The 27,957-nt window shown below is 31.4% G+C and overlaps 1 protein-coding gene across 1 annotated transcript in view; it reads right to left on the bottom strand.

Annotated features, from left to right (window-relative positions):
* The window catches only part of LOC105344496 (blastula protease 10), a 48,373-nt gene extending 28,965 nt beyond the window's left edge, over positions 1–19,408 (bottom strand). The window contains exons 1-9 of the mRNA XM_066068446.1: positions 18,934–19,408; positions 15,773–15,843; positions 14,784–14,927; positions 13,188–13,265; positions 12,164–12,241; positions 10,143–10,230; positions 9,902–10,046; positions 5,502–5,577; positions 106–297 (exon numbers count right to left, since the gene is read on the bottom strand). Of these exons, the coding sequence (XP_065924518.1) occupies positions 106–297; positions 5,502–5,577; positions 9,902–10,046; positions 10,143–10,230; positions 12,164–12,241; positions 13,188–13,265; positions 14,784–14,927; positions 15,773–15,843; positions 18,934–19,015 (954 nt within the window). The 5' untranslated portion in view covers positions 19,016–19,408. The remainder of the gene's footprint in view (positions 1–105; positions 298–5,501; positions 5,578–9,901; positions 10,047–10,142; positions 10,231–12,163; positions 12,242–13,187; positions 13,266–14,783; positions 14,928–15,772; positions 15,844–18,933) is intronic.
* Positions 19,409–27,957: the final 8,549 nt, after the last annotated feature.

A 27,957-nucleotide genomic window follows, 5' to 3' on the forward strand; every position in this document is an offset into this window, starting at 1 on the left:
TCAAACATACACTTTCTACAACCGTGTAACGATTAAGATATTTATAAAAGATCAAGTTATGCTATTGAGATAAATCAATCTTAATTTACAAAAAAAAAAACATACCGTTAGAAAGTATTGCAGAACACTTTCATAGTCGTACGGGTTATGAATAGTGGTATTTTCCTTCGCCAACTGGGAAAAAGCGGCAAAGTTAAAGTTTTCTTTAATCACACGTATGTAATCATCGCGGTCGCTCCGACTTTGTTCGTGCTCAAACCCCGCAGCATGCATCATCTCGTGGCCAATGGTCTGCACCTTAAAATAGCATGTACAAAATCAACTATGGGTTGAGGAAAAATGAAAAAAAACTAGATATATGATTAAACAAACACTGTTTTGCATTATGGTTATTTTTTTCGCCGGAAAGAAAAAAAATCTTATAATATCTGATTTTCAAATCTGAACGTACTTACAAATATACTGTTGCATAGCTTACAAACATAAAGCTTTTTTCATCAACTGTCTGACTAAACTAATTTTACGCAGTAGTTGGAGTTAATTTTTACCGTACATAGAGACTGGTAACAATGTAAATTCTATTACCGTCAAACTAGACTATTTATACTCAGATAATATCAGTGTGATGTGAACACATATTTGAATGGTAAGCACTTTTTTTGTCTTGACAATTTTAAGCTGATTGAAAAGTATGTTACCCTTGTACAAGCAACACCGATATTTTCATTATATTCATAATGGTTTCATGCTCGACAACTTAGATGTGCATGTAATATGTGATCTTCGTATTATTTAGCATCTAGTGTCTGCACTACGCGGGCATGTTAAGGCTTCCCGATGGATTTTACAGCGATATGTAGAAAGTCACTTGTCTGTACTTCATACGATATGACGTCATAATTGACTTTGACGTCACGATCTGCATTCTTGTCGATAGTTCTCAGGGAATGTATCTTAACGCTAAATGTGAATTATATCAAACCAGTATAATACCGCATGTTTTCTTTACGTGGGTGCTGCCGTTAATGCTAGACGTACAGAATTTATTTATATTAAAAACCAGTATCAAATATAATCGGCAGTTTTAAAGCTTCGTTTTAAGTAAAAGACTATTCATAAACTAGTGGTTTGGAGACTCTCCCTGTTACGTGTAAACAACTGAATGAAGAAATTTTGATGCATTTAAAACAAGCTTGGCGCAGGTGAAAGATCCACACAATTTTAGGATATTTTGCGTAAAATTGGTAGAAAATATAAGTACCAATGTGAATCGTGCTTGGGAAACCTACGGATTTACCCCAATTTTTTGTAAATCGCTTTTGATTAGTAAAAATGTGCATTATTTTGATGATTTTGTGGAATTTTTCAACAATATCTTTCATAAATGAAATATCTATTTCTTTCCCAAGCAAGAACTTCAAAGTATATGATTTAACAAAGGATTTTTCTTAAAAATATGTATGATATAATGTCATTAATCACCTTCGCCGATGCGATTTAAATAGATAGTTTGCAATATTAGGATTCGCCCGTCACGTGATTACAAAGTACATATGACGTCACACAAATGCATCAAATATAATGTTTCACATCGGTGTCAATAAATGTATTAGAGATCTTAAGAAATGCTCCCGGTCAAAGTATTTTTGCGATGATTCAAAAAATATCGTTTTCCAGCCGTATTTTAGCATCGGGACACCTTAACACTGCTGCGTAATAACAATGAATAAAAATACAACTCTTTTAGATAAATATATTTGACAATGTGACGTTAAGCTTTATGCAAGTAACTAACAGTACGTGAGAAACGTAACGCATGTTATATAAAATGTTATATGTTATATAAAATACTCTCTGCAGAAAAGGTGTATTGAAAATGTTTGTAAACTGCTAACCGAAACTAAGTAAACTTATCGTCAGGTGCATATAAAGCGCTTTTTAAAAAGTTTGAATTGATTTTTTTTTAAATGAGGACCAAGACTCTCTTAGACATGTATAATGTAGTATAATAGGGGATGTATGCTTATGTTTCTTAATCCAGAATATTGCATGCGAATACTGATACCAAAATACATAGCTTAATTAACAGATAATATGGTATAGAAATTTTCATACACTTTTTTCTTCCTAACTATATCTAACCCGATTTTGCAATTACTCGCTGACAAATTTCATTTGTTTTGCTAAATAGTTTCTGAGAAGAAGATTTTGGAGAAAAAATAGCATTATATTTTTAATATTTTTAATTATCTTCCCTTGATAGGGGCGTGATTCTACATTCAAATAAAATTATTTCCCCTTAACCCATGATGGTCGCACCAAGATTAGTTGAATTATCACATGGACAAGAAATATAAAATGTAATCAAAGAACTGAAAGTATTGGAAAACGGTTAGCAAGCTTGTTTTCATGTTGTTTGGAATACATGCGTTAAAACTTCATTTTGGGGCACTATAGCTCATTAACTCTACACTTTTTGGAGTTCCAAAACAAATTTCACCTTTTAAGTTTAAGCTTGAAGTTTTCATCGTGAAGTTGAGGTTAACCCGGTAGTTGTGTCATTTCGTGCATATTTTTCACACTTTTATGCTATGCTATTGTATGAAATTTCAATGATATGCTATGGGACGTAAAAGGATATGCTTTGAGATTTGTATTTTATGCTATGATAAATTGAATTAAAGGGCCTTATGATATGTGATATGGTATGCTAAGCAATGCTATTTAAGCAAAAAAAAAAAATGCCTCCATATAAAGAAGAGTTTCCAACATTTTGAAGTCAAATATTTAAAAAAATAATTCCACTACTAATCTGCTATGTAAACATAAACTGAGTTGAAAGCATGTTGTATGCAATGCTATAGTATGCTATGATATGCTATGACGAATGAGCATCTTATGATTTACGGTGAGATTCAAATGCAATGGTATGAGAGTTTAATGCTCTGCTATGATACATGTATTTAAATGACATATCATGCTTTGGTGTATGTTGTTAAAGATACTAGTATACTTGAAATACTATCTAACATTCTCTAACGTATCTCATATTCTATTTATAGTATTAACAACTGCAGTAGATTTTTTCTTAAAAATATAGTAATCTCAGGGAAAGCATAATTTTGTTCTATTTGCAAGTTCAATTTGAATAAAAACTAGAAAAAAAAAATCAAAAAAAAATCAACATTTTGTATTTTAAAACGGTACACGTTCATCCAATATAAACTGAGCCTCGAGGTTCCCAGACAACAACCGTATAAGATACGTCCAAACATTTATTGTTCACCAACTTGCCGGGAGATTAAAGTGGTTCGCTCCTCTCTATTTGCGTACCTATTTTATGTCACCTCTCATTTAAAAACTTTGCATCAAATATCAATATATTTGTATATTGATATTTTGCAATGCCAAATAAACTTTATTAAAAAAAATTATTTAAAGAAAATAATATATTTACAGAGTTAAGTTCTAGACAATATTTTGTTGGGGAAGGTTTTGAAGAAGAAAATGAACAATTTTCATAACTCAAAAGTTTTAGAGTACTGTTACTTTAGCATCTTAAGTTTCAGCGCAAACTAACTTCCAGATAGTTTGTGTATTACGCCAATCTCTATAAAATTATTTTGAAATATTTAGTTTATATTTCATGAGGTCAAGAAAAAATTAACTCCAATTTTTGCCTAAAATTAGCTTATTTCATGTCATATCTCAATTTTTGGAGATTTGACCTACTATTTTTACTTTTATATGAGACATTAAATGTACGTCTATTTGTAAGCACAGTTTTGGAAAGTTGGCATTACTCTTATATTTTTTTTTATTTATTTGCGTTTTAATTTGATTACTCAAAGTTTTGTAAAAAATCTTTACATTTGCTGCTGTATTCATTATGTACTGGCATTTGAAGCCATCAGTAAAGCAAGGTTTTTAAAATTTGACTTGGATATCACTTTTATAGTCACAACATGAGTTCAGCTTCATACTGTATGGAAATCATAACTAAACAACATGTCAAACTATAAATATTTGGTTTGCTTTCAAATAATCAATTTCCATTTCAAACTATAGCAATGATTTCCGGAAAATTATCAATTCTGTTTTGGACCCCATTTTTCCCCAAAATAGCATAGCATGTGACATAGGTCACAAACAAAAAAAATGAACATTTTAGGTCTTAATCTTTATATCCAAGATGGTTTTGAATGATTGACATTACTGGTATTTCAGGTGCCAACCTCCTTATTTAAGAAGATATCTGGTTTATAAATTACGTTCGGTAGGGTTAACACTTTTGCCCCATGATACTGTCCTGATTTTCTATATATACAGCTGTACATACTATTACACATGTTTATCTAACTACTGTTGTTATAGCAGCTGTTGCACTTTGAACCTAAAATTAAGTTAGGTTTAAAATATCTTTAATGTAAGTGAAGCTTTGAAAATCGAACATGTTTTGTTTAAGATAAGTCAATATCCTATATTTCTTTTGATATCAAATGCATTTTATCTTTCAATTCATGTCTATCAAATGATTTGAAATAATCACAAATTAAAACATAAATTTTGCTTTTGCCTAGCTATTGTTAGAATGTGCACATATGAATACAAAAAAGGCAGATTGCGTCGATTATAAGAATACATATGACATTTATCATCTTTCTAGTCGGTTCACATAAACGATAGTGGAAATCCAATCATCCCTCAAGTAAAATAAACTAAGTTTAATTTACAAAAGTCACAAATTAATAAACTCCTTTAATCGCGCTTTATAAAAATGTATCAACGTAACTGTATTGTCTACAACTAGCAATAACTGTTTGGTTAAGAAGATAAATTTGTTTTAACTATGAATTTGTAGTATGTTTCATCAAGTATGTATATTCTCGTCACAAAATCACCGATATCATCATAATGAACCTGCTTTTAATGCATTGAGAACCAAGGACACGATTTCGTTTTATTGTGCAATATACTAGATTATTCCATTTTTTGATTTGCTTTTGTTTTTCAAACAACTGGTAGTTAAGTTTTTACCATCAAATTTGTCGCCTCATCAATTAGTTAAAATATCAGTAAAACGCTTGCTTCGTTAAACTATAAAAAACTGTGTCATTCTTCTTTTCAAATTAGGAACACTTTAAACTAGTCCAAAATTTAGTGCTCTAAGTACTTTCAACAACATAGGTAGCGCTTTCGCGAAGCTTCTTGGTTTTTGGGTAAGACATAAAACGTGTTTAAACACGCTAACCGTGGACAAAAGGATGCCGGACAAAAAACCCATCAGAAAAGCTCAATTGATCTGTCTGCTGATACTTAAGTGGGTTAAAACAATGTTAATATTGCTGGTGTATACTTTGAATTTTAGTGCGATGTGAGAACATGAGCTGCGTCATGTATACGTTGTACCATACACTGTACGCGTTAAATGTAAAAATGAAAGTGTATGACTTTATGTTTATAAGGCGCAATATATCAGGACAAAATAACATAATACTTACATGCATGCAATAGGGTTCATTCAATCTAATAGGTTGAGCACTTCGACCAGTATATCCAAGTCTTGAAGAACATAAACTGAAACGTTTTCAAACAACATAAATGCCAGCAACAAAACAAAATGTCAAAAACAAATCATATTTATATCAACGTTATAACATACGAACGCGTCATAACAGAACATGACACGTGAAAGCTTACTTAGTCGTTTGAGGTTGCATTTAAAGTCAATTGATTTCATGTCGTTTATAAAACAAATTGCAAAATTATGATATATTTTACGTTAGATATGTAATTAAAAAAAGATAAGCTTCAATAGACAAACAAAAAGTGGTTGAGTGCAATAAGGGTTTTTCATATATAGTTTTCTTATGAAGAAATGTATTCATTATATATTTTATGTTTATCTAGGTCAAGAGTTCTATTTTAATTGAACCCGTTCATTGCGTTATTTTCCATGTGAATTAATCTCGGGCTGACATCTTCGCGGCGATCGGTTAGGGTGGTTGGTAATGAAAACAATTTTTACAATACAGATCATATATTTATCAATTAAACTCACAATGATTGTTTAAACAAGTAAACTGGTCGTTTTTTACATTTTTTTTTAATAATGCAGCGAATATTGATATCCCGGTAATTGTGAATAACAAGAAATTCTACGTAAATCTTGATTTAAACGTGTTTTTTTTTCAAATTTGTCATTATCAGGTTAATCGTGAAAATCGTTTAACGCGACTAGACGTTTATTATAAACATCGTTTATCATTTCCTATCGTGTGTCAATCCTATCATATCGTGCGTGTATACTCTTATATCGTGCGTTAATCATATCCTATCGTGCTTAAATTTTCTTCTATCGTTTGTCTTGTCAAAATAACGTTGCAGGTAATGTACATATAAAACACAGGCTAGAGAAATTCAGTATATTGGAGCTCCAACTCTGCCTTGAACTCACGACCTATAATTGGAACCTTCTCTCCTAGCAGTGAGCGCCCACCGCGCTAACCACTCGGCCATCTGGGCAAGACAAAAATCTTGCTTTCGATGACGAAATAATTTCACGGATTAAATAAATTGTCTTTCTAATAGTGTCCTAATATAATTAGCTGACTTATTGTTTGTTATGTAATTCAGTGTAGAATTTTTAAAACAACTTGTGTTGTAGTTTAAACGATATTACACGAAGAGTAGAATAACAAAATTTCATCCATATTTCAATCAGATTTAGACATTTGAATATCGTCATAATACACTGAATCAACTTTAAATTACCGTCAGGATTCAACGTCAATTTAACGTCAATTTTTAACGTCCATTTAAGTTTTCTGTAAAGGTTGGTGTTGTCTTGCATGCAGAATATTTTTGAAATCTTGACGTTCGGTTTCCAATATATTACTTACGCAATCATGAAAAATTGGTCTTATATATGCTTACAGAACCAAAAGCAAATAACGGCATACGGGGAAGCCAACACCACTCATACACTCATCAAGCGTGGCATGACTCTGTATTTCATCGTAAAACATTTCTCTCGAATCAACAAGCTAATCTTTAGTCTCACCTGTTTTTCTTTTTTTACTTGTTATTATTGATTAATCAGACTGTCTGCTGGGCGATCAAGAAAACAAGAGTTGATTTATTGACAAATGACGTGATTGTATTAGCCTTATAGAAATGTTGTTGATATCAAACGATAGCTTTGGCTTATTCCGACCGGTGTAAAAAAGAATAATGACCCCCATAGAATAATGACTGGAGGTCATTTTTCGACATAAAATAATGATTCCCAGCTGTAGAATAATTGGATTATTTTGAAGAAAAAAGACCTAGGGGTCATTTTTCTTCACATCGAACATACAGAAAACTGATCCCTGTAGAAAAATGACCCCTGCCATAAACAAGAATAGATTAAGGGTTACCCCAAATATTAAAAAAAAAAAACTGTTAAACGAAGAGTGACCTTTATTTTTGTTTAAAGACTAGGGAGGCAGTGGCCGTAGGGTTGTGGAATTCTTGGGGAAAAGTTAATTTTACGTTAATTTTGTATTAGATATACATTGTTATTCTAAACATTTGCTGTACATAATGTTGTATATGCTGATCAAGAATGGAATTGTATTATTTTTTTTCCAGAGCAATTGTGAACAGAGTACTTGACTCCATGTATATAGCTTAAACATATTATATCTAAAAAGTCGATAAAGTAAAAAGAATGGTATGTACATGTATTTCACATTAAAGATTTAATTCTTTGGTTTTAATTTCAATTTTATTTTAAAGTAAATACACTGCATCTGTGATCACCGTGTTGTTATTTAACACTGAGTACTTAGGGAAGCTGTGTAGTTAACAAATTTAGTCAAATTAAACATCAGATCTTAAAATTGATAAGTTTCCTACATTCAAAGCTTTTACTTCAGGTGAGATTTATACAGTCTAAAAATTGCCACGACCGTCAGGCACCATTTAAAGTTTTTGTGTTTGATAACAGAGACCAATATCGGTTTTGAATTTTTTTATGTGATTTTCTTAATTGTATTTTTTAAGTGAAACAGAAAATGTATTTTAGAGCTTCAGATATGGTAGATAGATCATTCGAGAAATGGTTCCTAACAGTGGAGTAGACTTTCGTAATTTTGGTTTAATATATGTAATTAATTCTTGGTGCTGCACTTGCATATCCAGTACTTTTTTGTAGGGACAAATTATTTACGTGAAGTAAAATTCATGACCAATGTATAGAGTATATTCTGTCATCGCAAATAAACAGATTTTCATTATATTGTGACTTGTATCTTGAACTAATCTCAATGTGTTTTCACTCGTACAAATGAGATGCATGTTACTCGTTATGATAACAATTATACTTCGGTACATTTTGTCAGTATCTAACAGTGGCTGCTATAGGATCCTGTAGCAGCCACTGTAGTATCTCGTTATAATGGATTTCTTTTCACTCATAAATATCCATATTCTCTCATTTCTTTTACTTCATCAGTATCCACATTCTCTCATCTCTCAAATGTACTTGAATATGAGTTATAATTTCTTCTACTTTCTGTGTACCGCAATAAAAATTACAATATTCTAGAGATTATTTATAAATATTAAAAAAACAAACAAACAAACAAAAAAAACCCTAAAAAACAACCAACCCCCCCCCCAACCCCCCCCCCCCCAAACTGAAAAACTTCAATTTTTAGGGGGTTGTTATTCTACAGTCACCTTTCTTTACGTAGAGAGAGCTCATTTTAATGAAAATGACAATTATTCTTCAGGCAAAAGGATCATTTATTTCTACCTATAATAATGACCGGGGGTTAATATTCTATGTCAAAAATTACCCCAGTCATTATTCTACGGGGGTCATTATTCTGTTTTACACCGGCTCTCATTATTACAAAAATTTATTGAAATGAAAGATATTTTAGAATATATTGTTTTGGTGAAAGTCATCGAACTTTTACATGGAAATTTTTATTGGCACAGACGTCAGAATATCCAATTCAGGTAGGCTGCGGGTTTGCATTCGTCATCAAACTATGTACGGAACGTTTACGGTCCAAATTGCTTTTTGTACACATTCGTTTATGCCATGTCAAGACTTCCCGTTTCACTTTCTATCACGCCAAATGGTAGGTGTAATAATAAAGGCATACGTCATGTCTATGTTTTTAATAATAGGTTTTTGATAACAACTCATATATACTTTTCATGTGCAAATTAGAAGAGTAGGAAATGAACATTTAGAAGCAATATACATGTACCATAATACGTAGATAATCAGATAATTGCAGCTTAGTATTCCATCTTTGTGAAACTGTACAGAAACACTAATCATTAGCAGTCAGGTATTGCTACGTTATTTTTTTTATATATATATTTTTCATTAGAAAAGCTTCAGCACATTAACGCAAGTAGAGTTTGGATTTGTAAAAAATATGGTAGTAAAAGTTGATAAAATTCATATAAGGACCTGTAAATACTACAAATGTACGAAATAATTCGGGATATGATTTTTCTCGTGGGATTTTGTATAGGGTAAACCAACAACCCACTTTGGCATTAAAACTTGTGTCATACAGAAGTTTATACTTTGACACTTTCTTGTTTCACTAAGTGTTTTTTTTTTCTTCTAGTAAATCGATGCGAATTTTGATTGCAATTAATATCAAATTTCAACACAATGCTTATATAGGCTGACATCAAACATTATAGCTTTAAGTATTTTTAAAGACATATTGTCTTTTAAAAGAAATTTGACTTCGATACTACTAACTGTGTTTACCAAAAAAAAACCCAACAATAACAAAAAACAACCCCCAAAAAACAATTAAAAAAAACCAAATATGACTAATTGCTGAAAAAAGATGATTGCTATAAATGTTTGCATACTTACCTGCTAGATGTAGCTGAGAACTTTACATAATTGTTGTGCCCAACTTGCGTAGCAAGTTCCGGGGTGTGTGGTAGCCATTTTAAACAGGTGTCAGTATTGAACATCCCGATTACTTCATTGATGTTAGTGTAACTGTTTTGTTGTACTGCAGATCAACCAAATAAAAAATAACAATAAGCAACACTTTCATTTGGAAACGGCACTATGCAGCTTTTAATAGAGAAAAGATGGGACGTCTTACCTATGCTTTTTGTATCAATTGTGTATGGTATGATGGCTTTTGGCCATTTCCTTGCATATATCCAAAAATTTCTCTTTTTGGTATTTACCTGGAAAACAAATTAACATTGCTAAAACAATATAACGTGTTTGTAATGAATGCAAGTATACGTAAAATGCAAATAAACCAAAAAAGAAACACTCGTCTGCTTTCAAAATTGTTGATATTGTTTTATTATACCAAAAACAACACGGGTGATCATATACTTAATAAGAACCAAATGCGGGCATTGACAAAAACCATAAATATAAGTATACCTCAATATAATTTTTCTATAAAATGCGATATCTGATTGGTCTAGAAAATCACGTGACAGTGCAAATAAAACGTTATATCTCCCATGGAATAAATGTCATACAGTTATATTCCACCTCTTCGGAAATTTTGAAATGTTTTTACCAAAGTATGAAAAAGTCGACATCAGCATACAATGGATACAAATCAAAATGATTTAATATTTATGATTCGAATTTATGAAAGAAAAGAGAGACTAGAACATATGATATCAAACAGTCACGACGTGGTTGCTTTCGAAAAGTCGAAAAATTATTAGTAATCGACGTTTTTTGCATAATCATTTGTTGTTCGGTAAAATAAAATGCTAACTGCATGAATGTGCGGGAAATATAAAAGATTATTCCATCAGAAAACTCAAAATAATATGAGAATGCTCTATTCTCAATAGAACTACCATATACTTGAAGGACTTAAATTAGTTCTGGTGATCAACTACTTTCACTTTGACGAGAAATTATATTTGCAAAAAAAGGAACTGCTTAAGTTGCGCCAACATATGTCAGCTTAGTGTTGAGATATTTAGAGAATAAACGTTTTGAATAAATATTGATATCAGGAGTATTTGATGTTGAAGTTAGTTCATATAAACAAACAAACTGGACATGTTATAATGACAATTGTTTCATTTTCTGGACAAAGGGAAAAACGAAAGAAAAGTTTTATTCATTACTCAATACTCTAAATGAACCAATATAATTTAGAATGAAATAATAAAGTCACAATGAACTTCGATTTTTACTCAAGTATTATAAAAGTAAGTAAATGCGTAAACATTACTGCACGGTTCGTGTAATTAGCATGATGGATATAATTTATCCAACCGTTTTGTTTATTTCCGAAGTAACGAGGCATGAATAAACTTTACTCTTAGTAGGCGAAATGTACTTGTAATTAATATTCTTATGCATGTAAAGAAGTACAAGATTTTTATCGTAATGTAATAGTGTAAATATTTACTATCAAGTCAATCATATTAAAATGCTGTTTTTTAAAAGTAATTTGCATGTAAATGAATATTTACATAAATCTGGCACCACATGGTAAATAAAGTAGTGCAAAAATCAGACCACACTCTGTAAAGGTGACAGTAATAAGATTGGAAAATTGATGGGTATATAATAAAATATAAAATTCTATACTATTTAAAAAGTGCAGGGGTTCTGCATATGCGATGCAGCTTACATTATAATACCCTTATCGGTCTAAAGGGCTGACACGGATTATGCAGGACTGACAACATTTTGCAGGGCTGATACCGATCCGTATCACACCCCTTTTTAAACTTCTATGTTTTCCACCTTCAGAATTTAGGTAGATATTTAAGGTAATGATATATACATCATAGAACAACGTGTTATGTAATTCAAGAGTTATTACGTCTTTTATAATTTCGATACTTAACTCTTTTCCATATTACACCCTGTATCATCTCTTGAGCCTTTTGCCGTCTGGCTGTGTCTCGGGCTAATACAAGGTGCAGTATGGAAAAAGGTATGTATCATTCTCTCTCTCTCTGTCTCTCTCTCTCTCTCTATCTCTCTCTCCCTCTCCCTCTCTCTCTCTCTCTCTCTCTCTCTCTCTCTCTCTCTCTCTCTGTATATATAAGTAGAAAATAGTGATAGTACATTTTTGGAAGTTACATTCCTTTATTGTTTTGGCTTTGAAACCTCTTTCATAGAATATACCTGTTCAGATGATGAGGGATGTTTGTCTAGCCTGCTTGCATTGGCAATGGCTGTCAATTCAGGATGTAAACCTTTAACCTGTCAGTAACGAAAAAAAACCCAGCATACATATAGTTTTCTTAAGATTGTTCCTTTTTGGTATGGGATTTACGAATTGGTGTATAATGTAAATCTATTTACTTCAAGTTTTCTAATGTAATACATTTTTTTTAAATTATTTGCAAAAAATTACGATGTTCAACACATTTTTAAATTTCCCATCTGCCATTTTGTAACCCGCTAATTCAGATACGTATCATCTATATGTTCATTCCTCCGTCTTCCTAAATCATCTATCTACCAACATCATGTTTTTGCCTTTTACTTTTGACTGTGCTCACTGCGTATGCATTAGCCATGCGTATGCATTAGCCAAACTGTATCTTCTGTTCATTGTTTACCGGATATTGACAGAGCAACATGCTGTTATTTTTAGTTATAAGATAATCTAGAATATTTACTGGATATTGGCTAAACAACATGACAGTTGTACTTTTAAGTTAAAAGATGACTTAAAATGTATAAATGTATCATGCCAGTTGGTCAGTGTAAATTTTCAGCTGATATATTCAAACGTTACATCATAATACTGAGTTTTGCAATATATGATATTTATCTAACAACAGATACATTGTACTATTTTCCACTTTACAATCTCTATGCAAGTGGTTTTAAAAGATATCTTTTTTTAATGGAATCATCAATTTAAAAAAAAAACCAAACATTTGCATTTATTTAAATTTTCTAATAAAGAACGTTTTATGTTTTGCATGATGCACTGCTACCTTAATTACACAAGTGTTTCTACTTCTGGTATAATACATCATATAGTGTTCAATTATATTTTTTTCTTGTGCAAGCCTCTTATAAATTCATAAAACTAAACCAGTTGAATTTTGAATTCATTGCAATACAATTGCCCTAATAAATCCATGTTTGTAAAACAAAGACTAGAATCACCTACATCTAAGATTAACATATTTACCTTGTACACCTTTCCGTTCTTCATCACGGCCATTCTTTCTAAAAGCAACATTGATTTCTCATCGTTAGGGTCTACATCCTGGAGAACATTGTGAAGAATGAAACATAAAGAGTCGCTATTCAAAAATATTAGATAATTACATGATATTATTGAAATGTTGAATATTTCAAATATGTTAAAATATTGTGAAGAACAAAAAAAAAAAAAAAAATTATCCATTGACCTCAAAAGGTATATTCAATTCCTAAAACAACAATTTGATTTTCCCTCTACTACTACAATTTGTTTGGTTCAAGACCACGAAACATCACGAATCTTTCAAAAGGTACAGTAGTTGGCCATACGTATGTTCCCAAAATGGCCGCCATAACATTTTTTTTCTGTTAGGTACATTTTAAAAGGAAATAAATCATATTTTTCTTTGATGGCCAGATTTAAAAAAATGTGCCCTATGATTCTCTGACTTTTTTTCCTTTTTGCCGAGTTTATTTTTGGAGTTATTCCCCTTTGGTAAACATTTATCGTCTGCACAACAACATGGCGACGAACGACAAAAAACGTATTGGAAGACAGAAACAAGTCGTAATACAGATGTCAGATTTGGTATTTATACATAAATAAAACTGGAAGGATCAACGGAATAAACAGCTGAAACTGTTATGTAAAGTTTAGAAATACGGAAGACCGGAATAAAGATAAAATCGTAATTCGATCTGAAAATTGTAAGATTAGGTAACCACGACATGACTGAATCCCATTTCAAAGTCCCCAGAACCAACCATAAACATGCTTTCAAAATTCAAACAGCTTGATTTACAGCTGGACCAAAGTATAATGTGATGAATAAAACTGTAAGTAGACTGCTTCTCATCAGTAATTGTTCGTCACTTCACAAATCGCCAATAGTTTGATAGAAAAAGATAACCAGACTTTTAGGCCCAATTAAACAGAGCAGAATGACAGCATCAACACATACTTTAGCTTACATACTGTTCAGACATTAATATCATTGAAATTATCTGAAAATGCTAATAATACGGTTACAAAGGTCAAAAAACGAAATCCGAATTTTCCGTGACCTAGAAAAAGTTGTAGTTGACATTTCGAGTAGTCTCACTTTATATTGATTACGAGCCTTTACATCGTTAAACAAGGAAAATTGCAAGAATATTTCATATCCTAGGATATAATACAAAGTAATATATATGTTTGCCTAGTCATTTTACTTTGTTGTTAAAAGTAGTTAGTCATAAAACTTCAGGCGATGACGAGATCTACGGTAACGTCGACCATTTTGGGAACATACTTATGACCAACTACTGTACATTAAGAGTATAATATAAAATCAAAATGAGCCAAGGTCTAGCACATATACCCCAAACGTGGATTAAAAAAACGATATTATGTGACTTCATTAAAAAACATTCAAAATTCATTCAAAATGACATGACTTTTGTTCTACTCATTTGTTTCGAAAAGAAACGTTCAAATATGACATACATACATACATACATACATACATACATACATACATACATACATACATACATACATACATATATACATACATATATATATATATACATACATACATACCTCTTTATCAAACATAACACGTTGAATTTTCAAGTTTTCTCCGTTTTTGTCATCCGCATGTTCATATCTCCTCCTTTTGTTATTCTTGTTGTTTTCTTTTGTAAATTGTTTTCTGAACAGTCGTTTCTCCTGACTTTCAATTTTCTGTGTTAAATCATAAACGTTCAGTTATTTGCAATTCACTAGTTTTGCATTGTAATCATATCAATATTTAAAATAAATAGATTTGTGATTTCTTGCTTAGAATTTTTTTATCATAAAAACCTTTGAGCCAAAACTATGCTCATTCACTCTAATGAAAATAGTCCAGCATTCCTGTTTTAATAGGCAACCTATATCGATTCAGGTTTAAGTACGTATACACAATATACATAATATAATATATTATATATTACGGGGATTTAGCATTGCAAAAAACATGAAAAGTACCTAAGTGATAACATAAACAAATGTGCAAATAGTCCCGTTTACTACCAAATATAGAACTGATGTCACCAATTCCCATAATAAACTTCCCTAAAAAACGTTTTTATTTCATGTTAGTTTATTTGGGTGAAAATGGAAGGAGTCTTCCTTATGTTTTCCTCATTTATCGATTTAAATTGCGCTTCTTTGATATCTGTAATCTCGTAAACTTAAAAACAAAGTGACAGAAACTGTATTCTGTAGTAACAAAGTATACTAATGGTTACCGATAGTTATTATTGGCATATATAAATATACACGTAACAAAAATGACACAGAGACATCAAAAAATGATTGGTTAGAAAATAATTCATTTTTTTTTCAGTCTTATTTATTACGTTCAAAAATTTATATTTGTACAAATGTAGTACAATTTTGTAATTCATTACTTGCATCTGCTTGGAAATCAATCATTGTTTGTGGTGAAATAGTCAACCAGAAATCCAATAAGAAAACAATGACAATATTGAAAGTTATTTGATTTGTGGTACTCCCTTCAATGGTGAACGAATTAAAATAAATACCGCTAATTCATCGTCAGGTTTGTCACCTTTGAGATAATCTAGTATCTCTCGAACTTTCTCCAATGAGGCATCTGAAACCAAATAAAATATCAAAATATGAAATTTGCTAGATATTTTACTGTATTATTTTGCTGTTGGATCAAGTTGTGATTAGGTTTAATATGTAGTTCAAGGTATAAAATTATTCCTTTTGATTTACGATAAGTTTATGTGCCTAGGCAAAAATTGCATTAAAAACTAACTAACCGTAGCAAATCATGCTTTTCCTCTCTTACTATCGTAACTGTTGAAATCATTATAAATCACATAAAAGTATTACATCAACCATCTGAAGATTTCTTCAACCATTAAAGTAAGTAAAACTGCATTATGCTTCTGCATTTTTTGAAGCATTTGTTGAATATTGACTTGGATTTATTTTATATTCAGAAATATTAAATAAGGGTTTGATTTCTTTTATCCTGTTTTACAAAAAAGTATAAGAATTATTTTGTCAAAGTCTTGCTTTGACTATAAGCAACTATCTTTTTGTGACGGTTTTAAATGTTATATTCCGTTCAAGATACAAACAACCAAAATGTTGAAGTCCATATATCTCTTTTTCACAAAAGAAAAGGTCAACTTTTAATTTGAATGATTAAATAGTTGCAATCAACCAAAATGACAATTGATTTCTTAGTTTTTTATGACATTTCTAATAAAATATTGATTGAGAAAGAGATTTATATTAAGAGTTTGTAAGTTTTGCTTGGAGAGTCAATCCAACCAACTATATATTATTTGAAAACCAAAATCAAGCAATTCTTCTGAATATTTTTGGAGAAGAAATTTAAATATTTCAAATAAAACAAGCATTCTGAAAGTATTGCATAAGCAATACACGTCCCCTACCGGTTTGTATTATTCTATGAAAGCTTCCAAGCACACAACTATTTCAGAGCTATTGTAAAATGTAAACGAGATATCATGCTTTAATCAGAGAAAAAAGAACAGAGGAAATTAAAACTATATGGTTGATATAGAAATAATTACAAAATAGGTGAAGTAATACTCTTTATTTCATCTCCTGTAATTTCGCCAAGTCTATTCTGTATTCGCTGGTAAAAATTTGTGAAAACAATGCACTGTTATGCACAATATCATTTCTTACCGTCTTCTGTACCCCGAATCAAACCAAACAGTTAAACAGCCCAACCCAACAACGAACGCGATTGTAATAATACAAAAAAAAACCCCTGCCGATTAAATTTACAACACAATGTTTAACACTATTTTACAGAATTTATTTTTTTGTTAGATATGATAAAAGGAATGGTACAAGTAACGCACAATATTATTACTGACTACATACTGGCCTCGTTTATTCAATACACTCCGAACCCGATAACGAACCCGAACATTAAAAAATTGGAATATAAAAAATCAATTTTCTCGAAAATATGTCAATCAGACGCTACAAAAGTGTAAACTTGATCTGTAGTTTGACATTTTGAAGCTGTTCAGCAAGTTTCATATTATTCCTCAAATGCATAAAGAAAAAAAGTGTGGAAAACAGATGTGGGACAGACAGACGGACGGACGGACGGACGGACAGACAGACGGACGGACGGACAGGCGGACTGACGGACGCAGAGGAAAGCTATAGTCCCCTCCGGTGAAACCGGTAGGGGACTTAATAAAAATCAGTCACATTAATTATCGATTTTTTAATTAACAAAATGCCAATGATTAAATCAATAAGATGGATTTTAGTTTATATTCGTCCCAGAGAAAATAACCATGAGGAAAAATGGAAAATAATGAAGCATTCCCTTTTCAACAAAAATCGACATGATGAAATCGACTCTATGCATGTAACGTTTTTTATTCGCTAAATCATCGCCCCATAACCAAACAAGCATTAAGGAAGGAGTTTTTTTTTATGATTTTCGACTTGTCAAACGTAAACTTGATTAATTGTTCATTAAATCAAGATGAAAGGAAATTATAATAGAGTATTTTTCTTTCTTTTTTTATTTTCGAACAACTTGGCATAGAAAAAGTAATCAAAGTTTATAATCTAACAAGGACTATATTTTTGGCGTAATATTGGCGTAGGAAAATATCACATATTGCGCATTTCAAAATTGCTGCAGATTAATGAGTCTGGTTTAGCATTTTAAAAACAATAACATTAATGTTGGAGTTTTCCACTAATGTACACTAATGGTATGATTCTTGGGTTTCAGAATATGTGTTTAAAATATGATTTGCCTATCAAACCACATTTTTATAGGCTTCTTAAAGTGCCCTTCTATACACTGATTTTTGTGAAAAAATCACTAAAATCAGTTTTTCTCTCTTATTAAATGGTCAACATATTAGCTTTTCTGTCAATTTATATCTTTTTATAAAGTCTTTATTATACATAAAAATCATAAATATTTTATTATTGGAAGCATGAAAAAATAATAAAAATTCCCTCAAAATTTAAGAAAACTAGAGGAAATGCGGGCTAAGCAATATCAGTTTGTTTTATAAAAAGTTATTCCAATTTAGTAGTATAAGCTGATAGACATTCTAATATTCTATCATTTCATTGAAGAATAGAATCTTCATATCTTAAATAAATGACTACAGAACTACAAAGAGCTACACTTGTTTTCATCATCCTTTACGTTGAGGGAAAAGGTAGTGACCTTGACCTGCTCTTATGCGAAAACAAAAATGTCAAATTTAATAAAACTGATAGAATCATTCTGTAATATGATCTGTTTGACTCTGTCAAAATTTCATGAATTTCTTATTATAAGAAGTATGTTTGATAACGAGAAGACTCCTTCCTTAATCTTAAGAAGCTTAACAGCCCAGCCATATATCGTGCTCTATTTTAGAATGCAGCAGTAAGCTTTCGTAGCTTTAGTCTGAAGGTTGAAATATATAGCATTCTGAACTTGATCCACAATTGGTTAATGAAACAATTGAAAAGGTGGTTGTCACCTTAACTGCAGAAGTTGCGATGTACATGTATGTATATGTTTAGCGAATTTTGGAATGTAAAAAAAGACAATACTTGAATGAAATAAGACTCAGATTTAGCATGAGATCAGATATTTTGCACGGTACAAATGATAAAAGCATACATTAAAATAGAAATAGAAAAGCATAATTGTTAACGTTACCTTTATCCTTTTTGTTCTTTACAGGTACTGAGAACGCAACCGCTTGTACTATCCCAATCAACAATAAGGTTCGAACCAGCATCTTCCTCTGAACGAAAAGAAAGCAGTTCTAGTTTAGCGCTGAATTTTTTTCCGGATATATAAAATATGCGTCTCATCCAGGGTCACGAAAGGGTCAACAAAAGAATTTATACATACACCGTTCCATAAGTGCCTTGGAACATAATTGAGATGATTGAGTGTGCTCTGTTGAAGTGCAAAAGTCCATTCTCTGGTTAAAATATTTATGAACTACATGAATTGTACGTTTCTCATTAAGATACAATCAACATCATCTTTTGGAAATAGCTTTGCTGTTTTGAATTTAAAACTGAGATGTATACTAATGAGTGCTGGTTTTGATTGTAAATTTAAGACATTAAGTAAACACATTTTCTCATTGATGTAGCTGGCATCGTTCTTTAAGAGATTTCACGTACCCATTTAAGCGCAAAATAATTGTTCGCCAGTTCATTATCTATGAACTAGTTTTTCTCAATAAGAAATTATCAGTACCATTCTTTAAAAAAATTGAAATAATAGTTACGTGTAGTTTTGGTTAGTGTGAAATTAAATACGTATAGTAACGAATACAGTTCATTGTGGAACTGACAACTTTATTCGTTCGTTTTTCTTCAGCTAACACCATTTTATTTTTACCTATTAATAATTGTTTTCTTTCCCTATCTTTTTGATTTTCCACTTTGTTCTATCTAGTTTACACTGTTTTGTTTCCTCTGTTTACGCTCTACTTTCCAGAGTTGAAATGTGTTGAATATCACAGCAATAGTTATTTCAGATAACAGTACCAATCACGTTACGCCTAATATGACAAAATAACATCTTGGGTGATTTTAGAATGTAATTATTTTTTACAGGCACAGTGAACGCAACCAGCCAGCGAATGTCATACTTTCATATACATTAGGAATTTTAAATGTAATTTTTTTTTCAGTAATATAAGTTATTGATTATACTCCATTAGTGATATTACAAACTTAAAGTCGTATTTCGGGGCTTTTATAGTATCAAATATTCTTTTTTTTCTATACAAACCGATTATCTAAAAAAGTTATACACTCTCTCCTATTTACAGTGTACATCAGCAGAATTGATCTCTTTTCAAACTTAAAGATATTTTAACAAAATATTATCAATTTCTTTATGGGAACACCAAAAAAAAACAAGAGATGTTTGTGAAACACTTACTCCCCCCTCCCTTGGAAACATCCACGAAAAAAAATGAACATAAACATATTTGGAATTTGTCTATGTCCAAGGGGTATAACTCTGTCGAAAATTGCTCGATCGTACCCAATATCGAACTTGTCCTAGATATTATCATGATAAACCTGTATACCAAATTTCATTTCAATATGTTTATCCTAAGAAAGAAAATTAACGTAAACTTTTGGTGGACCGACCGACCAACAGACAGCAGCAAAGCAATATGCCCTCTCTTCTTCGAAGGGGGGCATAAAAATGCATTTTAGGTTTATTCATACTGCATGTTATTCATCGGTTTTTAACAAACCATGCTTCTTCCAGAAATATTAGTGACCAAACAGCGCGCATGTTTATTTTTGATTTGCCATAAGCATTTTCTTTATAACTATGTAAGAGTTGTAATACAATCAAAACCGCAACAGTGTCGGCGGCGAGTTTTAACATGAAGCGAAAAAATGCAATACCCTTTTATTTTGTTTGTTTTGTGAAGTTTACAAAAAATCATTGATGTATGCCTTAAATGAATGGTTACATTACTGCAATGTTTATCATTATTATAGTACACATACTTAGCATAATCATCGTATAATTCCTAAGATATAAACGTTTTAGGTCTGTGCATTCTATTTGCGGCATCTGCGACTTCCAGAGAAATATATTTATACATGTATGTACAAAACATATGAAATAAAATGTACGCTCGGGAACTTTAATATAGATTTGAAGAGAAAAGTTGGTATAGGCACCGTATAAAATACAATAACTAATTAAATAAAAGGTCACTAAAACTACACACATTTCATTCAACAAGTGTTTACTAATTTGTTATCATTCTTGAGATATCTTTAAGAAAATGTTATGGGCCGACCATTTGACGAAATTTTGAGGGTTGCATATTGTTGAGTCATTTTGAGCATCTGTTTTTCTATATTGCTTATCAAAATATGTTTCCTTTAACAGATATAGATGTCCAAAGATTTGAATTTCTGACCCCAAAAAACCCCTAATTGCGAAACACATGAACAATTCTTTATATTGTGTGGGAACATTAAAGTAAGATAAACATTTTTGCTTTTATAATCTATCAAACAATATCCTTCAGTAAAGAGCTATATATATAAAATTTTAGCCCCTTCTGGAACCTTAGTATTAGAAACGGAAGACCTTAATGATACAAAAAATGAGAGGGATATTAAAAATTCCTTATTCTTCTCTACGGTTTTAATAATCACATTTTTATCCAAAAACTGTTGGGCTATTAAAAATAATGTATAAACAGAAAGTTTTAAACGTAAGTGACAAAATAAATGTTTGGGTAAACACTGTCATAATTTTTGGGAGTTGATTTTAATCGACTCTCTTAAACAGTTACTCTGACAAACCGAAAGTGAAACAGTGTTTGGACCTCAGCACAAATCATTGCTGCTGACAAGACATAATTGATAAATTCGATGTAATGTATACTAAAGCATTGTTTTTCAAGGAAACTTATTTATAAATACCTTGAAAATAGTCAGATTTTAAATGGTACGAACAATTTAAATATTTTTGTAGTCGTATTCCTACGCCAGAGTTCTTTATAGTTTCGTTCAACTCGACGCTCGGCTGTCTCCGTTAATCCTTGTCGGAGATGTATGGTGTCAGCTGAGCGTTTGGTTGAACGAGACTAAAGTTCAATATCATCTTTGATATTATTTAACATGATTCATGTGTTTTTTTTCCGACCTTCTTGTCGAAAAAGTCCAAAAAAAATACATATTATAGAAATGTACGTAATTCAAATTAGAAACTACATGTTCTTGTCATGCAATATAACAACATGGATTTTAAAATAAAAAAAAATATCGACAAAATCAACTCCCGTCAGTTATTCAGTACATTGTTATCATTTCGAAAGGGGTTTAAATGAGGTTACATAATTGTATGTTGCACCTACGTTTAAACACTTAATGCTGTTTAAAGTGCAGATTCACGTGTATCGATATGCATGCATTTTGTGATGTAATACCATTAAGAGAGAAAGTGGTTCATTCCAGGTTCATTTTAATGCCACCATTGTCCTACTGCTTCTAACCAAGATAAACTAATCAAGAAACATCTCGACAAGGGTGACGATCCGTTCGCTACTCTTTTCACTCTTGGGCGAAACAAGGGTGAAAAGAGTAGTAGAGCGCATCTCACCCTTGGCTAGCGAAGATGATCAAGAAAAGTCACTGCGAGCAATCATATTTATCATTTATATTGGACACTCTCACCACAAAAATAGTTTTACTTTTTCCTAGTGTTATATTTTTACCTCTTTTAAAGTAAAAAAAATAACAAGCAAATGTGATTCAACTCTTGTTTCAGATACTTTTTTTTATCTAATATTAGAAAATAATTTATATGTGTGTGTTTGAGATTTGACAAACATGCACTTTGAAATATCTCTTGAGTACTCTCTTCAGAAAAGCTTTATATAGAATTGATTGTTTTTATTAAACATTTCATGTAATTATAAGCGTTCTTTTCCTGACCCATACAGTCCATTTTTGAATTGTTTCATTTTCTTTGAGAATGGTTCACTTATCTCATTTTTTTGGTTGAATAGAAAATGTCTTTAGATCTATTTAACGACGTTGCATTTTCGTTTTATGTTAATTGAAAAATGTATTCTTACTTTCTATTTTTGATGACATTCTTGCTTGTAATTCTTGCATTGCAGAATGAACTCCCATTATCACTGACTTTGGTCAGAACATAGTGTTTGCTTCTTACATATTCAATATATATATTTAAGTTAAATGTGCATTTCCCTTTTGTTTTTTATAAGAAATCTAGCATAATCGTTTTTTTAATCACACTCCGAAGTTGATCAATGTGTTTGAACACAGGTGACGTTATCAACTGTTTTACATAAAACCAGTGTATTATTTTATGAGAATCCTGAGCGAATGACGAAATTATTAAAGATTAAAAATGATATTTCACTAGTGTCAATTGTACCGCATTTTTTGGTAATATTAGATAACAACCCGACATATGAAACCCGACATCATTAAAGAACCTTCAAAACTATTCAGTAATAATGGTAAAAAACATCAACATATTTTAACCCTATCATTTTATATTAAAAGCCGTTGCTACTGTTAATTCCAGACTCAATGTTTAACGCAAAGACCTAAACCCGCAATTCTGAGAGAGAGAAAGAGAGAGAGAGAGAGAGAGAGAGAGAGAGAGAGAGAGAGAGAATAGAAGTAGTACATTAGAAGATGATTTAATGAGACGATATATATATATATATATATATATATATAATTTCCCAATACAACAAAAAATAAATCGGCACAGTTTTAAATAATTTAAAAATGATAAATATCCAGAATAAAATCACAAATTGATCCTATTAACCGCAAACGTTTTCGCCATTCCTGGCTCTTCAGGCAGTTGTGTACAAATGACTAATATGTAACGTAGTAACGTCAATAAGCAAAAGTTCATTGTGACGTCATAATAACGTTAAAGTAGCGGAAAGTTAGAGTCACAGAGCAAAAAGGCGCTAAAAAATACGCTAAAAAAATAATAATCGCAAATATAACAAATGATTCAATTATATCACATGCATATAATAAATTGTTCACTGGGTGCGATTAAGTTTTGGTTTAAATAATTTAATAAAGTGGTCTTCCTTGGCTAAGCGCAGTATTTCATTTTCATTTGGAAGTTTATAAAATGGGAATAGGGTAAATTTTCCCTGGCCGCATTCAGCAAAATGATCACAGCATGGAGTATTACGAACACTCGGGTCTTTAATCTGTTGCTTGTGGACACGAACACGCGCGTTTAGTTTCCCCGTCTGTTCAATATAAAATTAATTGCATGTTGGGCAAATAGCACAATAAATAACATTTTCCGATTTACAGTTCATCGACGAATTGGCCCGAATTTCCATCCCAGATTTTAGTAGAATTGTATTTCCTTCTTCTATGTAGGCACATGTACCACATCTCGGGTCGCCGCATTTTTTCACAGATGGAATTTCCTCCTGCATTGTAAATCGGGCCTTGGTCAATATGTGTTTAAGATTTGGTGCTTGTCGTTGGCTACTGATTATGTCCTCGGATTGTAATAATTTCTTCATATTTTTTGACTGTTCTAATATAGGGTAAAGTCGTTTTGCGTCTGTTAGAATATTTCTGTTCCTTGGATTGTGGGTCACAACAAAAGCAAGTTTCCCGTCGTTGTTGCGATTATTAGAAGACCGGCGAGGATTACGTAGAACATGTAATGGAATTTGTGTCGCTCTTTTTACTCCAGCGTTGATTAAATTTTTCGGGTATCTCTGACGTTGCAGAAATATTTTTAATTCTTCCAGACGTTTAGATCGTAAGGTTTTGTCTGTGATAATTGTACAAATTCTCCGTGCTAAGTTAAACGGAATATTGCGTTTTGTGTGGGAAGGGTGGCATGATCTAAAATCCAGATATTGGTGTGTGTCCGTGGGCTTACAGTATAAATCCGTTGTTATACATGACCCATTTTTTATAATACGTAGATCTAAAAATGGAAGTTCCTTGTCACTCTTCTCCATCGTAAATTGTATTGATTCATTTAAAGTATTTAGTAAAGAATGAAATTTCTCTAAGTCGTCTTCCCCTTTAGTCCAGAAAATGAAACAGTCGTCAAGATAGCGTTTCCAATTGGATCCTATATAGGTACTAAGTTTGAATTCTATATTCTATATTGGACAGACGGGGAAACTAAACGCGCGTGTTCGTGTCCACAAGCAACAGATTAAAGACCCGAGTGTTCGTAATACTCCATGCTGTGAACATTTTGCTGAATGCGGCCAGGGAAAATTTACCCTATTCCCATTTTATAAACTTCCAAATGAAAATGAAATACTGCGCTTAGCCAAGGAAGACCACTTTATTAAATTATTTAAACCAAAACTTAATCGCACCCAGTGAACAATTTATTATATGCATGTGATATAATTGAATCATTTGTTATATTTGCGATTATTATTTTTTTAGCGTATTTTTTAGCGCCTTTTTGCTCTGTGACTCTAACTTTCCGCTACTTTAACGTTATTATGACGTCACAATGAACTTTTGCTTATTGACGTTACTACGTTACATATTAGTCATTTGTACACAACTGCCTGAAGAGCCAGGAATGGCGAAAACGTTTGCGGTTAATAGGATCAATTTGTGATTTTATTCTGGATATTTATCATTTTTAAATTATATATATATATATATATATATATATATATATATATATATACATGTATATATATATATATATAGAGGATATCTATATTGTGTGATTTTATATTTGCTTTATCCAACGAGTTGAAATGGTGTATATATTCGCGAGGCTTGCCGAGCGAATATAACCATTTCAACGATTATAGACGTTCTATTTGTCTCATACAATTTGATTTATATTATGAAGCTTTTGAGATAGTCCCTTGTGTGACCCAAATTGGTTTTTTTTTTCAAAGGTTAAAAACGATGATGCAACGTTGTGTTATGCGGCTATTGTGACCTTGCGCAATACAATTTAGTACGTCATTCCTGAGATAAATCTAACTGTTTTAATGTAAAGTTTCACTGAAATAAACCTTAAAATAATTTTTTAGCTCTAGATAATTTTTCTTAGAGCTTATTGACTTGATTAAATGGAAATTCCGATTAGAAGACTTGAATATAATCAAGTTTGTTGACATACACAAAGTTGCGAATGCTCGTTAGTTTGAATTGACTCGAACGATCTTACCGAGGAACAGTTGTTGATGCATGATGTTTAATAAAACAAACACTAGGCTAGCCTTATGATTCAAAATTGAAAATAGTGAATAAGGATGCTTACTGGTGGTGGAATAAAAGTCTCATAAAACATTATTTCGGTAAGTTCTTGTATATAAACACAACCAGAGCGCTCTGTTTTCATCGCGTCGTTAGGACCTTGATAGTTAACGTAATTTGTAGTTTTATAAACTTCACAAAGCAAATTGAAAGTTGGAGGTGGGCTTAATTTATCAAAAATCTGGACAAACAAGAAAAAAGGGTCTTGTGGTTACGGTTATGAATAACTTTGCAAAAAAGGTGTGGGGGGGACCCCCCCCCCCCCCCCCCGGTTCCGACGCCTGTGCTACGCAGTTATGTGTTTTCCTTCATATTTGTAATTTAAATTTTTGACAAATCAATTTTATATTAATTTTTGTAGTAGATATAGTTATGTTGAAAGTACTAGCAAATCTTCGAAAATAGGTCACTGAAGCGTTGAAGCGAGGGGCTGTGTCAAAAGTAGTTCCGACCGGAAGTATTTGATATAGCATCACCCGTGTGATATAGCAAAGGTTTATCACACGGGTAATATACACCACACGTATGAGATAAATATATATATATATATATATATATATATATATATATATATATATATATATATATATATAAAGCACAGAGAAATTCGCCTTTTTGGAGCTCCACTTCCGCCCTGTTTATAGGATTTGCACGCTGTTGTTTTTGTGTTTGATGTTCATAGCTTCTGTAAAAAAATATTTAATTTTTTTACAACCAAGTTTAAGATATGCAACTGTTTATTTATGTACTGATGTCCACAGTCATGTTCACTGTGTTTTTGCAAGTAGATTTGTTCATACAATGGAAAAACTCACAACTATTTATTTAAAACATTTTTTGTTTCAAGGCAAAAAGCAAATGGTTTATGGCAGTTCTTTAGGAGCTTGCGTTTCTTGTACATAATTGATGCCAATTTAATTCAATATAGAAAAAAAACCCATTGTTTTATTATATAAAATCGTTTCTCGTCACCAAAGTTTTGCTAACAGCACATACATGTAAACTATTGTTTTCCGTTTACCATTGATTTAACTTTTTTCTAATATAGTTTGTTTGGTATTATGTTATACATTAGATGTGACGGTATTCGCAAGCTTTGACTTTACCGCCTTCAGGACTGTTAATTTCCTTGTCTCAGTTCGTTGACAGGGTGCTGTATTATCCCCTTGATTTATTTCATTTTCTCAGAGGTTTTGAATGCATGCATACAGATTTATTAAACATCAATGTAATCGAAACAGATGGATATATTTGTTTCTAATTACGCAATATGTTAGAAAACTAGATTTTATTAACAAGATTTAAAAACTTTAGATTATTAAACAAGCCAAATTGTTGGAATCTTGTTTCGATTTGAACTATTTCTAGATACGAAACACAAAAATGGCACTCTAGAATTGACATAGTCAAGATTCTGTGAGTTTAAGTTGGTATTAATTTTCTACGACACGTTTGTATGATAAATCATAGAATACTAAATATACTACAATAGCCGAACAGTCGGGCCAAGCAGCTTTAAAAGACAAGTGCAAAATTATATTTTATTAAGGCATAGGCATTTCATTAAAAAAAATAACAAAATGTTTAAGAATTGTGAATAAAACTATTTGCATGTTCTCCTGCTTGGGGGAAAAGACAATTGTTAAAAATGTTTATAATGAAGCATTGCTTTCGAATAACTTTAGTTTTGTCTTTGTATTCATAAAAACTTAAAACAATTGTCTTTTAAGTAAGCAATATCTATACATTTGGGCTGAGTGGATAGAAAGGGTTGGTTGGTCCTGTCCAACAGCACCTGTGATTTCGTAAAGTCATACAGATGATTAAATAACTTAATTTTCCGATGTTGATGTTGAAACTCGTATTTGTTAAAATATTACACCATTTCTAATGAAATACGAAGTCA

The sequence above is a fragment of the Magallana gigas genome, chromosome 8, assembly GCF_963853765.1.
Source record: "Magallana gigas chromosome 8, xbMagGiga1.1, whole genome shotgun sequence".
In the NCBI taxonomy this organism is placed as follows: Eukaryota; Metazoa; Mollusca; class Bivalvia; order Ostreida; family Ostreidae; genus Magallana; species Magallana gigas.